Source organism: Centruroides sculpturatus, unplaced genomic scaffold (assembly GCF_000671375.1).
Source record: "Centruroides sculpturatus isolate CEXI.00-Female unplaced genomic scaffold, Cexi_2.0 scaffold15, whole genome shotgun sequence".
NCBI lineage: Eukaryota > Metazoa > Arthropoda > Arachnida > Scorpiones > Buthidae > Centruroides > Centruroides sculpturatus.
Genome location: NW_019384585.1, coordinates 982399 through 999903, shown reverse-complemented (window position 1 = coordinate 999903; position 17505 = coordinate 982399). Strand labels below are relative to the sequence as shown.

Here is a 17505-nt window from a genome sequence, read left to right as displayed (position 1 = left end):
TGGTGTTTAGCTATTTTTAAATATTCATCTTTTTAATTATTTACATTTTGTTTTTTGCTAACAAATAGATTTTCTATTAATTTACATTTTTATTTAATTATTTTCATAAAAGTAAAGTTTTAAATTTATAATTTAATTTTTAAATTTAATAAATTAGTATAAATTTAATTTATAGTTTAAAACATTATATATATAATGTTTTAAACTATATATAATGTTTTAAACTATATATATATATAATGTTTTAAACAGTAAGTTTACTTTATAAATTATGAATTAAAAACTGGTTAAAATTTCATTAAATAACTAAATTAAATTATCTATGTTTGATTTTTATAGTAAATTATTTCAAAAATAAACAATTTAAATGGCAAAGTACTAAATGAGGAAAAATGTTTTAAGTTTTTTTTGAAAAATTTATGAACTGAAATATCTCGCTCTATATTTCAAGAACATTTAAAATAAGAATTGATGCTTGTCATTTTATTCAAAAATACTGAATGCATATATAATTTTATCATCAGGTAACACCTGTAGATCATAGTTATTTAGTTCATCTGAGACTGCATATTATTCAATAAACAAAATGACTTTTATCAAGAAAACACTTTAAAATTTGAACATCTTCGAATTTTAAAGTCTTTTCTTGATAAAAGTCATTTAACATGACTGAAAACATTAGAAAGTTAATAAATTTGGCTGCACGTTTACAAGGTGTTAGAGTAAGTTTTGTTTATAGATATTTAGATATAGCATTTTGATAGTTTCTCTTATTCTAGAGTTATTAATTAAAAGAGAAACTATCAAAATGCTATATCTAAATATCTATTCTATACACAAATAGATATTTGTGTATATATATACAGTAGAGCGTCGATTTTCCGAAAGTCAATCATCCGAAAGAATTCCAGTCGGCAAATTTAAATTTTCGCCAGTGCTGTGGCGCTTCAATCTTTGGCTATGTCTTGGGCTACTCAAATATTTTACGTTTTTGATACTAAATTAACATCTGAAGTATAATTTTTTATTATTTTTATATTTTTCAATATATTTATTTTGTTTGTACAAAATAAAAAAATAATTTTTAACGATACAATAGTCTTTGCTAGGCTTAACATCGACGAAAATTCAACGCAAAGCGACACGCAACAGAGAAAAATTTCGACATCGGATACGTTAAACTATTTTATCGTACGTAAATCAGTTATCCGGACAACCCCAGTCCCCAATTGATTCGGAAAATCGACGCTCTACTATATATATAAAAATGGACATGGGTGTCCCTATATTTCACTTTTCAGCCAAAACTACACATTGCACATGAATGGTGTTTGTGTGTGGTAGTAGCCCCAAGTCTCCATTTGTGCACTATGGTGGTTGTGTCTTGATAGCTATAAGGGTGCGCGAGATATGGGGGCTTAAAGTGGTTGACTTCGAAGATTTTCTATTTTGATTTTAAAAATGTTCAAACCGTTTTAAATTCGAATTGGTTCGATTATAGAACGATTGTAAACGTTCCAGAAAATTGATCAAATTGAAAATAGTTCGTTTGACTGGATGTAAAAATTCTCTAATTAGTCTGGAAACGGGGGACCTAATTCTTGCATTTTGTGAAAACGGGTAAGATTGGCTATAATGTAATTATCTTAATCTTCACTAACGTTACTTTTTGCCCAGCAAAGCAGGTCCTTGCAGCTAGATTCTAGATTACTTAGAAAAACAGTCTTTTATATATATAAAACTATATTACATACAAATAAAAACCCAGCGAAGCGGGTCCTTGCAGCTAGTATAAAATATAAAAACAAAGTCATTTTTTCAAGTTTGTTAGTCTTATTAATATCACTGTTTTTTGACAGATTTCTGCATGTAATGATCAACTGTATGAAACAACTCAAAGTGCTTCTGTAATTAATTAAGAATGTGAAAATGTTAAGGCATAAGGTTTAATAAATGGAATGAATTACAACTGATTATTACTTCAATATATTTCCTGAATTATGCTTCTTATGTTTCAAGATAATTCAAAATATCTTTTATATAGCAACATAATAATGTTTGTAAAAATTCTTCACTTTAATTTTAAAAAATATATAAATCTTTTGTGAACACAGACAAATAATTTCTATTACAATACTTACACTGGTCGAAGAACAGTGGAAGGCGAAGACTGTCCGTATGGGGATCTGTCTTGCTCTGGTTCAGGGGACATAATATCTTCAGGTTTCATTCCAGGTGGCATAGGGAGTTCCTTTATTCCTTTCCTTGGAGGCGTGGAAGATTCTTCTGGAGCAGGAGAATCAATGTCATCTAATATATCTTCTGGCTGAACACCTGGTGGTAATGGTAATGGAGGTAATGTAGGAAGAGGAGGAAGAGGTGGTTTTTCAACTGGAGGTGGTGGTAATGGTGGTTTTGCTTCTTCTTTAGGTGGTTCTTTTACTAGTTCAGTTTCTTTAGGTGTGTCAACACTCTTCACATCAGCTGCTGCGGAGGTGGACTGAGTTGTTTCTGTTGAGGATGGAAGTGGAGATGATTTTGAACTTTCAGGTGCAATACCACCATTTTCTTTTTCAGTCTCCTCTTTTTGTTCATTTGCTACAAGTGGCCTCGAAGGTTTTTTGGCTTTTTTCCGATTGCTAAGTAATTCAGCTACTAAACTGACAGCAAATTTTGAATCAATACTAGAACTTCTCTTTCTTCTCCTGGAAACAGAGTAAGGAGAACGTGAACGAGATTTACTTCTTGATCTTCTTGACCTAGACCTAACTACAGGACTTCGAGATCTGCTTCTAGATCTTCGCTTTCTTTTTGTTCTATTCCTAAAAGAATAGAAAGGATCTGTTCTATTATAATATTAATGCACACACACAAAAATTTTAATGTAACTTAAAAAATGTTATCCTAACTTATCATTTAATCTGAATTTAAATGTTTTTCATTTATTAATTATTACAGTTCATTATAAAATGAAAATAATATAGTTACTATTTTGTTTGTCAAATTTATGTCATTGAAATATTATACAAATAAAAATTCATACAGTTGCAATTTAAAGTAATTTTGATTAACTGAAATGAAAAATTTAGATCACCAATAAAACAAATATTTCTAAAATCAGAGCAATTAGAAATATAAAAATTAAATAATAAAATAAAAAATTATTTTAATTATTAGGTTGTTCGGAAAGTAAGTTCGGTTTTTTTTACCACTAGAGGGATTAGTCATATTTTTCCAGCCATTTTCATTCTAAACTGTATTATCATTATATATTTTGACAGCTAGCATTTTAAGGCTTATTTGTAAAACATTTTGTTTGATTTCGTTCAATTGTTTATTTTTTGTGTCCCATCAAATATGGAAGATTGAAAGCAGCATTTTTGGCATATTTTGCTCTTTTATTTCCGAAAAGGTAAGAATGCTGTTCAAGTGAGAAAAAAAATTGTGTGATGTGTATGTAGAAGATGTATTGACAGAATGACAATGCCAAAAGTGGTTTGCAAAATTTTGTACTGACAATTTCGATATTGAAGATGCACCATGTTCTGGAAGGCCATTTAAAGCTGACGAAGACAAAATAAAGGCATTGATTGAAGCAAACCGCCAAACAACAACAAGAGAAATCGCTAACAGATTAAATTTGTCCAATTCAACTGTTTATGACCACTGGAAACAGCTTGGTTTTGCTTCAAAGCTTGATAAATGGGTTCCACGTGTTCTTAAAGAAAGAGATTTGCCCCATTGCATTAACATCTGTGATTTGCTTCTCGAACACTAAGAAAATGATCCATTTTTGAAGTAAATCATAACTGGCAACAAGAAATGGATTGTATACAACAATGTTGAACACAAGCAATCATGGAGTAGAAAAGATGAGCCAGCTCAAAGCACTTCAAAAGCCGATATTCATAAAAAAAAAAGTGATGCTCTCTGTTTGGTGGGATTTTAAGGGAATTGTTTTGAAAGTCTACTGCCGTCAACTGGACAAATTGAGTGATATTATCAAAGAAAAGACCAGAATTGATTAACAGAAAAGGTGTAGTGTTTCACCATGATAATGCCAGACCTCACACAGGTTTGCTAACTCATCAGAAGCTGTTACAGGTTGGATGGGATATGCTACAACACCCACTATATTCACCAGATCTGGTACCCTCGGATTATTACTTATTCCAATCTTCACAAAATTTTTTAAATGGTAAAACATTTACTTCAAATGAGGATGTCAAAAATCACTTGAATCAGTTTTTTGCAAGCAAAGATCAGAAATTTTATGTGCATGGAATCATGCTACAACAGAAAAATGGCAAAAGGTATTGGACCAAAATGATCAATATATAATTGAATAAAATATTTATATATTATAAGAAAATTGATTTCTTTTTCATGGGAAAAAAATGAACTTACTTTCTGAACCCAATATTTTAAAGAACACATTTTTATTGCATTAAAAATAAAATGTATATTAATGTAATATTGTCACAATGCTGAGCTACAATTAAAGGATAGATGAATGGATGAAAGCAGTGGGAAGGTTTAGGCCTACAATCTGAAAATTGCACCCCAACTATTATCATCTTTTCAATCTAACAACAATTATTGAACTGGAGAAAAATGTTTACAATTCATTATTTGAAATATATTTATTATTACAGCTAATAAGGAGGCCTGACCTATATTATTTAGAAAATAGTTCAATATATTCTGTACCAGAGAAANAAAAAAAAAAAAAAAAAGCAGAAGGCAGGCAAACTAAAAATTACTATAGAAAATTTTTTTCTCTAAGACACACAAAACAGAAATCACAAACTTTAAAATGCCAGACGGGTAGCTTTACAGAGAGATTTGTATTATATTAATCCTAAACAGTTCAGTCAATATAGCAGTCAATTGTGCAAACATCTACAGATGTTTGCACAATTGACTGCTAATTTTTGTTCATCATCATAAGCAATAAATTTCTTTCCTTATTAAATAAAAGATATTAATTAATATAATTAGTTTACTGTATGTTTTTATATAATTAATTAATTAAATAATTTATTTTAAAATAAATTAGCATCTAAAGATATGACTTAGAATTTAAAGCATTAAAAATGCATTTTAGTATTGATAAATACTATAATATAAAAACATTTAAAAAAGTAGAAAAAGTTGAGTAATTTTAAAATTATTGACTAAAATCTAAATTATATATAAAAATATCATTAAATGTATAACTCCATTTTGAGACTATTTAATTAAATTAAATATTAATAAAGTAATATTTATTTTAATTAAATGTTCTTTTGAAAACTTATTAATGAAAGAAACAAAATGAGAACATTGCAAAAAATCAATTACATTATGATTAGACCACTTCAAATATACTTGCATTTGCGATTATAACTGCTTCAATCAGTATTAATATCAACTATAAACATCGTTATCACGAGAAGACTGAATGTGAGAAGTGCAGGTGTTTTTTCCCCCAGACAGAGAAAAAAATTTAATATCAAATATTATACTGTCAACAGATTAGAGTAAGTGTAGCAAAAAACATTATATAAAAAATTTAAAATATTCAATTTCTAATTTATATTTCAGAAATTAATTATATCATTTTATATTAATTGTAATAATTAAAATTACTGTTTGTAAAAACTTATCAATTTTAAATTTTTTATATAAATTATTTATAATCATCATCAAGCAAAATAGTATTGAACATTAACTATTAATGAATATAATGTTATATAGTCTACCAAATTTTCTCTTATATACTATATTTACTCTAATAAACAGTATTCTATATATAACTTTTTTCAGTTAGCAATTGTACTGTTTATTATAGGACAATTATTAAAGGACTAAATCAAGTAATTTTTTCATATTATTATTCAAACAACACTCAACACACATTTTATTTCAATGTATCATAAGAATGACAATACTGAATAGATTGTGCAATTTATCGGTTTACAATAAGCTTTATCTTTCTCCAACAGTCAATGCATTTACTCAGGAAAATTTAAAAATATTACCACCATTCCACCAGTTTTTTATTTTTTTCGTCACTTCAAATTATTTATTGCCACCAGTTTTACTTACTAATTAATGCAGGTGCTGGTAGCCTTATGAGTTTGACATCTGGAAAGCAAAAGTAATGTTAAACTGTCACTTACAAGGAAAGGACCCGTTCAGGTCTCCAATTTGAACAAAACTTTGGTGAACACATCAGCTCGATTTGTGTTCTAACTGCCTTCGGTTCTCAACCTCAATTCCAACTTTTCTTCCCAAACTTACTGCTCGACGCCATGAAATTGCTAGAAGTGTGTTGCACGGGATTCCCATTGTACAGAAGTTCAACATCTTGCTGTTTTTCCTGAAGTGTGCTTTGTGATTCAATTTCATGCCAAATGTCAAAATAAGAGGACTAGGATTTTTATTGCCAGTATTATATTTTTATCACCACTTTAATAAAAATATTGCCAAGAGGAGATTTTGGCCCTGCTTACTATTAGAGAACATCATTTATTACAATAAATTCAGTATAGGTAACCCCATATAACACAGCACTTCTATAGCACAGATTCACTCTAATACAGTTCGAGAATTGGGAATATCCCCATCGCTGTAAAAACTTCACTAGCTGGACCTCCACCACAATCTAGATGCAAATGCAAATAGGTCACGTGATTAAAAGTTTTTATGGCAAAGGTTTTTATGTTAGTGGAGTCTTGGCCTAACATATATAGAAAATAATAACAAAATGAACAATGGAAAATTTGACAACAAATTTACAAGAAAAAGACAATTTGATTTGTGGAGAGAATTAGTTGAAAAATTAATTGTGTGTGTTGGAACTAAAAAATCCATTGTGTAATGAAAAAAGTATTTTAATTTAATCCTTTCTTCATACAGTTTTCTTCCTCGATCTATTTCTTGAACTGCTTTGTCTATTAAGATTATTTATTAATCAGAACTTAACACTTCTGATTAAATACAGTAATCTTAATATAGTGTCTATGCTCTTAACAATTTATACATAAATACTATCATTTTAATTCTTTTTTCAATGAATTATATACTTATTTTTGGAAAAATTTGCTGTATAATTTTATCAATTATGAATTAAAGGTTTTTTTTTATTAGTGTTGATTTGACAAAAAAAAAAAAAAAAAAAAAAAAAAGGATTTACCCGTGGTTGAAAAATTCATTGCCTTCTTAAACAACTCTTTTGGCTCTTTCTAATGCTTCGATTACTATCAAAATAGCATATCTGTCACCCATTTTCAATTTCGTTTAGAGATTTCACATGCTCGACTCAAAGTAAACAGGAACTCACATGGTGAGATGAGAAAGCATGTGAGTTTTAACTCGAGACTAAGGGCCCAATTCTGAGATATAATCAAAAATAAATGCTGACACAGACACACAGAACTTTGTAAGGTCTTTTTTTTTTCCTTTTATACAGTCAAACCTGTCAATAACAAAATCCCAAGGGACTGAGCAACTCTTCCGTAGTGAATAGATTGATTTCCACTTTATACAGGTTACTTACTATGGTTATCCCTTGATTAATGCGATTAATAAATTTCTCAATGTTACTGCATGTATCAAAATTGCATCAATCAAATACAGTGGTACCTCAGTACTCGACCAAACAATCACCACCTACTACAACAGATTTTCGGTTAATAACAAATATTTTTATTTTAACTTTAATTTTTTCATTTGTCTCTAAAAAAGTTCTCTAAGATAAAAATAAGTAACCAATTTAAAAACAAAATAAAATCTTACAGCTGTCTACCTTCATCAGACAAAATTATACTAAATTCAGTTTGCTTTATTCACAAGTGAAAAAACAAACTGCTTGCAGAACACAATCAGCATGTTTTACAACCATCTCAAGTGGATGAAGTGTTTCAACAATACATGTCTGTGATATACTAAGATTTGTTGCAAGTTCACAAGTTGTTATTCATCAACATTTAACAATTTCTTCCTGCTATTTCTCTTTAACAGCTTTTGAGAACCCATACGTTTTGTATCCTTCAGTTCAAAATTTTTTGAACAAAACGTTTAAAACCACATCTGACACATTTGGAGTTTAGAAACATTTTCTACATACATGGTACAAGTATTTTTTACTGTTTGTATAATGTGATATTCTGTGACAATGCACAAAATGCCCACTATTGCTTCTGCACCACTTCACGAAAGGGTCAGCACCGTGTTGTTGATGCCTACATCAGGACTGTAGGCATCAATAACACTGTGTCTTTTTCGCAGTGGTGTCGGTCCAGACACAGAAACTGCTATGGCTGTTGATTATTTATTGTTAGATGACACAAGTGGTCATGTGCATACGCAGTTGGACTCGGGATGGAGGAAGTTCAGAGACAGAAATAATGGAAGGAATTGCACTCACTACAGATTTAACAAAACAAATATCTATTTATTAATATAGAGGATTATACATTCTAACAAGTCCTTTTAGTCACAAGTCGGTAAATGCAAGACAGAAAGAGCGTTCACAATGGTTCACGAGTTGATAAATACCTTGTTCTGGAGGGTGTTGCTTTACATAGTCAGTTTGATACTTGTAGACTGGAGGATCTAGGATCATTCAGGATCATTTAGAAAGAGTTCTAAGTCACACTAATTTGTCTTCAGATTGTGAAATGGTGGCAAGGGAACATCCATAGGTGGAATTAGTTGAGTATCCATAGGTGTTATATCCGTATGTGAAGTAGGTGACAAACTAGACCATTGGTGGAACTGGCCTCATATAACAACTATAAGTAATTTGCCTCTGCTCTGCCAAAATGGCACTAAAGAGTACAAAGAGACTGCAACTTAATCATAGGCAGGTTGGGCACCCAGTATTCACTGAGGTGACTGGACAGACAAGTCAAACCTGAGTGGTGAAACTGGCGACAACTTCTCAAATTGGCTTTTCCGTTGTATATTAAAATAGCAAAAATATCTTGGAGAGGTCACGAAGGAAGTGGGAAAGGGTGTCACTTCTGATGATGAGAAAGCGTAAGTCAAAACTCTCTTAGATCAGAAAGCTGACATACTAACGAAGTCATCCAAAAGTTGTTTCCTTTTTTTTCTTTACTTAGTCCAGGTTCTCATAATCCTTTATGAAACTTAAAAGTATGCATAATATGCCCAGTATGCATTTTATCTGCAGACACTTTGACTTGATTTTATTCAAGCAAAACGTGATGTAAAAAGAGTTTAAAATAAGCTTCAAACAGAGAATAAATTTCACATCAGGAATAATAAATTCCAATAAAATTATTGTAATGTTAGTCATATAAATAAAGTATTTTGCTAATCTGTATTGCATATGTGTATATTTTACTCTTTTTATGATATACATGCTAGGCTTGTAAACTTCTTGTTAAATGATACCTATTTTTTTCATTATATGGCTTGATTTTCCTTTCCGTTTCTGTGTTAGACAGGTTAATTTATATTAATTTTTGAAAGAAAATTCAAGGAACTGAAGAAATTCTGTATTTTTGAATTTGTGGAGTGACAAAATTGATATATACAATGGATTATGAATAAAGTTCTACCACAAGAAATAATTGTAAAAAAATACACACACAAAAAATTCATCTGTTGTCTATATAGATCAATCAGTAATCCTTCACTCATTCAGAATGTTTCTTCAATTCTCATACACACAAAATGCTTTGACCGGTCAGCAGCTAATAAACTACTGCATCTTGATTACATCTTAAATTTGAAAATTATTTTTGTTAATAGATACAAAACAAAACAAAATCACAACATCTAGGCGAAAACATTTAAATAGACCTTTAGGAACCAAACACTGGCATGTTCCCACATTGCAGAAATTCTTTGAATGAAAAAGCATCATTTAAAGATAGTTGATGGATCAGCCACATGAGTGTTTTAGCCAACAGATCATCTGCATGAGCTATTAAAAGTTAATAAACATAATTCCACAGAGTCATTTGCTAACAAGTGAATCTATTCTCTCAATAGAATATGGAATAATTTGTTCTATCTTATACAATTCCCTTTAAATGAGTCTATATAAAACAATATAGTAAATTAGTGTATGTATATACATACATATATATACATACATATATATATATATATACACATATACTAATTGACTATATTGTTTTATATAGACTCATATGTGTATATATACACATATATATATAAATAAACACTAACCCATTTTCATCTGTACATACAGATTAATCTGCCATAGTCAAATCACCAAAAGTCAATAATATTTTAAATTTGATGAGAAATTTCTCAGGTTGTTTCACCAAAAGACAATCATGTATTTCTCAAGAACTATATATTTCAGTATTTTAACTTCCTGGCTCTTATTTTGCCACAAACCCAATTTGACAACAAAATATTCCATGCTTAATATTCACTGGTCATTGCAGACATGTGCTGATTAAAAATTATTGGCAGATGTGAATGCTGATATGGCAGGTTATGTGCCAACATTTCCCATTTGAGAAATACAATATTTTTAATAAGTGACAAACTATAAAATAACAATAATGAACAAGCACACTACTACTACTTCCATAAAACAGTGTTATATGACATTTCTATTTTTAAAATTCCCCAGATTTAAAATCAAACTTGATAGACAAGAGTAAGTTGTTTTACAATTTCTCTCCAAATTTCTGTAGTATTGTAAAAATTAGAACAAAGGCAGATGTTAACTCTGCCTAGAAGAGAAAAGATTTAAATGTTAAAATATGCATTTCATATTTAAAAGGCTGATTCCATTGTTAGCAGTTTGTGCCAATGATGAAATTGACATGGCTTAATTCTTCCTGCCAATCTGCTACCAGATTGACTGGACGGTAGATAGGTGACTTGTGTCAGATATCACAATAGTTGACAAAAGACATCTCTTCATTAGAATTGCAGAGAGTTAGGATCTCTATAGCAACTAACCCTATCTTAAATTAGAGAAAAGAAACAATTCCCTAGATCTGCATATAAGGCTTATAAATTCAATGAGTGACAAACAACCTGACAACTGTCCCAAATAACAGACTGATTAGCAGTGGCAAATACAAAGGGAGGGCTCCAGGAACTTAAGGCTTCTCCACTAACACAAAAATTAAAATTTGTTTAAACTTGAGAATGTTTTTAAAAACATGATGACAATTACTGTTTATCAGACTGTCTGCAGTGCAATCATCACAAATGTGTTAATAAAGGGGTCATTCAAAAAATAATGCACCATAATTTATATCTGGGAAATGAAGATGGTGACATGGCTCTGCTTTTAAGAAGTTATACCTGGAAGCTTTTGCTACCATTGTAGAAAATTTCAAGTCCTGCCATCAGAGGGGATCTCTGCAACTTTGTTGAAAAATAGCAAATGTCAGCAATGTACTGTACATTCCAATGCAGCATGCAGTGGTAGAATTCCTTGTTGCTGAATAGGAAACTATTGAAAACATTCACAAGCAATTGTGTGGTGTCTATGGTACTGCAGCTGTCAACTAAAGCAGTCAGTCAGTCATTGGGTGAAACATGTGAAGTCAACGACTGTAGGGATGATAGATTTCTGCAATTTTGTATGAAGCAGTTGTCCCACCATAGCTGCCATGGCAGCCAGGATGCAGCATGTAGATGAAACCATTTGGGAGGAATGATGCATTACAGTCAAACAGCTAAAAAAATGCTTATGGATTAGTGCTGAGTGTTCACCAAATCATCTGTGAACTTGAGTATGCCAAAGTATGTTCACAATGGGTCTGGAAGCAGCTCATGATTGACTAAAAAGTAGCAAGGAAAAACCACTCTCTTGCACCAGAACTCTTGCAACACTAAGAGTATGATGGTGATGAGTTCTTAGCTCGCATTGTCAGTGGAGATGAAATGTGGTGCACCATTCTGAACCGGAAATGAAGCAACAATCACTGGAATGGCACCATCCACATTCACCATGGAAGAAAAAAATTGTTCCATCAGCAGAAAAGGTTATGATCACTGTGTTTTGGGAAATTTACAGTGTCATTTTGATGGATGTCATGCCTAAAGAATTCACCATAAACTCAGAGGGTTATGCTGAAAAAGTGTTATCAATGTGTCTGACATAAGAGGGACTTGTGTGACTTGCTCCTTCAGTATGACAACATGAGGCCACACACAAGTCCAGAGACTCATGAGGCAATCACGAAACTGGGTTTTACAGTATTGCCACATCCATCATACAGTCCTGATTTAGCACCATCAGATTTTTATCTTTTTGGTCCTTTGAAAATTGCACTTCATGGGATAAAGTTCCAGTCAGATGAAGATGATGTCAGTGCTGTAAGTGGTTGTGTGCACAGGATCAGGACTGGTACCAAGCCAGCTTACATACCTTCTCTCAACACTGGCTTATGGCCAAAGAAAAGGACAGAGACTTTGTTGAAAAATAACATAAATAGCTGAAGGTAGCAGCTAGGAGATGCCCAAGTTTCACAGTTGTATTTGTCATACTAGCAGCAAAATAAATTTTGGTGCATTACTTTTAGAATGAACCTTGTAAAAAGTACTTATCAATTATTCAAATATTTGAATTCACTCTCCTCTTTAGTCATTTTGAATTTGCCATTGCTGATTAAGTTTCTTCACAAAAAAATCTCCCTTTTACACTTGTGAATCCAATGCTAACGTTTGACCTGAATTCAAAATAATCACGGGATACAAACTGTATGAAAAGTTGTTAAATTCAAACATAGGTGTTTATTTTCACATCCAGGTTTTAATATGTATTTTATCATATTTTATTTTTTTTATGTTATTTTTATCTTAAGCATGTATCCCTAATTTTAGGTGATCTGTTTATTTAAGCTTCTCTGTTTTTGGAATATATTTTTACATATTTTAAATCAAAAACAATCCAAAAAAGCTGTTCTAGAATTCTTAATACAATCTACAAGGGAACCAAGAAAGCTTTATCATTTATCTTTTGTGGAAAAGAAATATGAACAAATGTAGAAAAAACCAATTTATTCATCAAAATAGTTATCCTCACATGCAACAACCTTTTCCCAACAGAAAACGAGTCTATAAATACTGTTTTTGTAAAAATCATGATTTTTAGAGGCAAAAAAAAAAAAAAAAGATATTTCAAATGTCTCTTCCACAGCCTCTGTTTCTAAACTGTTGCTTGAAGGACTAATGTCAAGAAAATAAGGTAAGTGCGTAAGTTCCCATTCAATGAATCTTGTCACAGGTTGCACATGTGATATGGCTTTCATTATCCTGTAAGAAGAGAACGCCTTTATGGTTCACTAGCATTGGTTATTTTTTTTACAAGTGCTTCATGAATCTGCTGTAGTTGGAAACATTAATGGTCTAACCTGATGGTAACAATTCATAGTGAATAATTCCTGCTACTGTCACTATACATACAACAACTGCTGATGGTACTGGGTTCCATTAGCAAAAGTTGCTGTTTTGGTCTGTGGCACAGCATCCATAGATATCCAATGATCTTTTAAGATTACTGTATAAGATCCACTTTTCATCACATGTAACAGGTGGTCCAGAAATGGTTTCTTTGGTAAGGAGTAAGCAATCTCATGCAGTCAATCAATGCTGCTTATTTGCAAGTGTCAATTGACATGATATCCTTTTGCTGGGCTTGTACACTTTCCTAAGTCAACGCAAATGTACAGTACACAAATAGTTTCGTCACTGACTCTGATTTACAGCCTATATGACATGGCTACACAGAGACATTGGATAAGAGGTTTATGGATAGGTACAGTACAGTGCAATTCAAAAGTAAGGAATAAATTTAATGCTTTAAAAGGTATTGTAGTTCCTAATTAAAATTAATAAATTTTTAAAAATAATTTTAAGACTTTAGAGTGGATATGATGTATTGAATATATAATAAGCAGGATTTTGGCCTCTATCCACATATTAGATAATAGCAAAAATGTACCAGGAGTATGAACTCAGTACTGTTTAAAAGAAAAAAAACATGCCTTTTATTTTTATAAATACAGGATGAATCATTATGCAGCCTAATATTTTGATGGACTCAGTATGCTTAGCATTTACCCTAATCAACAAGTTTCATTAATTAAAAATCTTTTGAAAAGGTAAAAGCTGAATAGCTAAATAGCATGATTCATCAAAGATTATTATATGGTGCCATTTGTAGTTTGTCACAGTGCTTCTTTGCCCATTCATAACATTACTTTTTCATTTTTTCAGTTAATTAACTTTCCATTTTGCTCTGTGGGCTCTTAATTCCAATTTGCAGTCTTTGGTGAACAGTGAGTGACAGAATTTGCAATAATATTTGCCAGAACTCTTCATACATTTTTCATTTGCTCTGAAGTTGCAATTCTGTTTTTATAATTTATTTCTTTTAGAACAGCATCATCATTTCTCTGATGAGGCCAATGGTTAATACTGTGAGGTTTATTGTGCATGGTGTTTTTCAGCTTGACACAACAGTTCCTTTTCATCATGACAGTTGACGAAGCATATCCAATAATTCTGAGAAATTTTGGTAGACAAATAACCTTCCCTACATAATACTCGATACTATTTTCCTAAGATGCTAATTTATTTTTGCCATCTTCCAACTTAAGTGCCCATTAAACAACTTTAAGCACAAATAATGACATGTTATGCATGTGACTTTTATAGGTTAGTGTGAATATAATATGATACAATTGGCAGCTGTGCTAAATCAATGTGACCAGACTGATGTAACCGCAATGGAATTTTACAGTAATAGCCTACCAATGTTATTGAATGGATATAACAAAGATCAAACTATTGCTTCTTTAAGAAATGATTGAGCTTATTGAAAATTATTGGGTCATTCCATATTTTTGAATAATACTGTAGAAAAAGAATACAACAATGTGCAACATTTGCAATAAAAGGAATGGACTGAGCATGAATTTGTTCAAATGAAAAACTCACTCTGGAATTTGTCATTAATTAATTACTTAGTGTAGTGCATATACATAGATCACACAATATAAACAGTAGTAAGCAGTGCAGTGTACAACACAATTAAAATAGCATAATAAATTTATGGCTGAAAATATACATGTTTTCTCTGTTTTAAGTCACTGTAGAAAAGATAAGAGCCCATATGTCAAGCATATGTAATTGATTAAAAGACAGATATACAAACATTTCCTAAGTAATTTTGGTAATGTTTATAAATAAATTCAATGATGTATAAATAAACATTTTATCTATAAAATACATTTATTAATGACGCAGTAGGCATTCCTTGTTTTATTAGAAGAGTAGGCATGTGGATTGTTATTGTAACCCATAACATTCATGATAATTTTTTGTTGTTATTTGTTGGTATTTTGTTACACAGACCTTATTAATACCATTGCATGATGAATATATTAGGTTAGACTGTAACTATTTACAGCAATAATCTATATCTATCAAACTGATGATATTCTTAGAGCACACATCAGATATACATAGTACAATATGCAGATATACTGAACACCTCAAGAAGTCACATTTTCTGAGTTTAACATTTTTCAATTGCAAACTTATGCAAAGTTTAATTAGTTAATAAAGATACCCATAACTTAACAAATACTGTCCTGTGTAATTTGTACCTAACTAAAGGCTATGAGTCAATGGAAACTGTTATCTCCATTTGGCAAAATGAAAATTTGTGATAGTTGTAAAATATTTATCCATCTGGATCATATAACTCAATTTACATGAATAAATTTAAATGTAATACCGTATATTTCTGCAGATAACACAGATAGTTGAATCATAAAAAAATAGGCCCCCAAAATCTTGGGTCGTCCTTATAGAACAGATACAAAAAAATTAGATTGAAATTTATATAAATTAAAACCATTATAAAAAACAGACAAACCATAATTATTTACTAGTAGAGAGTAGGGCATGTCCACAAAATAGAACAGCCTATAGCCCATAAGTTTTTGTGAATAGTCAAGGTCATTACCCAAATCAGTGCAAATGTTTGCAACAATCACAAGGCAGTACTGCCACATGCAAGAAAATAAAATTTGTTCATTCAAAAAATTATAAATAGGACATAATTCCGTATACACTATACAGTATTATTATCCAGATGATGATCGCTGATCTAAACTAAATTCATAGGCCATTGATAGTTTGGGGTCGTCTTATGGGACAGATATATGCTAAAACTATCAAACTTTGACGAAAATTTATACAGTAGAGCATCGTTTATCTGAAAGCATTCCAGTCGGCAAATTTAAATTTTTGCTAGTGCTGTGGCGCTGCAATCTTTGGCTATATCTCAGGCTACTCCAATATTTTTTTTGTTGGTGTGTGTTTTTTAGCTGGCAGCACTGGCACTTTTCTGTGTCGTGCTGAATCGAACATTTTTGATACTAGATCATCATCTAAAATATATATTTTTTGGTTTTTATATTTTTCAATATATTTATTTTGTTTGTAAGAAATAAAGAAATAATTTTTAACGATACAATAGCCACGATTATTATTTTAAAAAGTATACGTTAAGCTTAACATTGATTAAAATTCGACGCAAAGCGACAAATTTTCATCAATCCAGAATGAATTCATATACATATTGATAAGTAAAAATCTTACCATAAACAATAAAACAGTTTAGCTGTATAAAAGAAAATATTTCTTTTGACATCAGTTTTCAAATTAAACTTAACAATTAATAATTAATTACTATAAATGAAAAAGAATGCATTGAATATGTTCATTTATTATCATTCAGATCTGTGAATTAAATTTTTTTATAAACTAAGAATGTTCAACTAATACTATGAAATATGCTTTAATGGAATATATAAACAATTGTTACACATCTTTCAAGTACTTTCAAGTTATTTCAATCATTTTCAGAAAAACAAAAATGAGTGACACACAATATGGTTTTTGTTTGGTGGGTGGATAATCACCCATCTGATTTTGATGTTTCACTCTTATAGAAAATGGCCTGGAAGCAAATTGGGAATGAATAACTTTTCGTCTATACTAATATTATAAAGAGGTAATGTTTGTAAGTTTGTTTGCAGCAGGTAATCTCCGAAACTACTCATCTGATTTCAAAAATTCTTTCATCAATATTTAGAATGTAACCTCAGGGTGGACATAGGCTGTATATTATTCCGTTAAACATTCATATAAATTAAAATATATAATCTAGGTTAAGGCTTTTATGTCCAACAGATGGCGCTACGAGTACGACACCCTAAATTTGATTTTCTGTGAGGCATTATGCTTTTCTGTGAAAATGAACTAAAGCAGATCATCTTCTATCTATCTATATAAATAAAAATGTAATGTTCGTTTGTTCCTACCGATTCCTTTGAAATTTTGACACAACGCTGCATTTAAATACGCACATGTTTTTATGTAATATACATGTTGAAATCCCCCCGGGAGATGGACAGGATTAAGGCTTACCGTAAAGAACTCTGCTTCTATTTATACTATTTTAGATGCGGTTTTTTG

At 30.8% G+C, this 17505-nt stretch overlaps 1 protein-coding gene across 9 annotated transcripts in view; it reads right to left on the bottom strand.

Annotated features, from left to right (window-relative positions):
- The window catches only part of LOC111624567 (cyclin-dependent kinase 12-like), a 121395-nt gene that overhangs the window by 64193 nt on the left and 39697 nt on the right, over positions 1 to 17505 (bottom strand). For all 9 annotated transcript variants that reach the window (XR_002756598.1, XR_002756599.1, XM_023367451.1 and 6 more), the window contains exon 3: positions 2142 to 2822. Coding sequence is in view for 7 of the 9 variants with exons in the window: in XM_023367451.1 (XP_023223219.1) it covers positions 2142 to 2822 (681 nt within the window). In the remaining 2 variants the exon portion in view is untranslated. The remainder of the gene's footprint in view (positions 1 to 2141; positions 2823 to 17505) is intronic.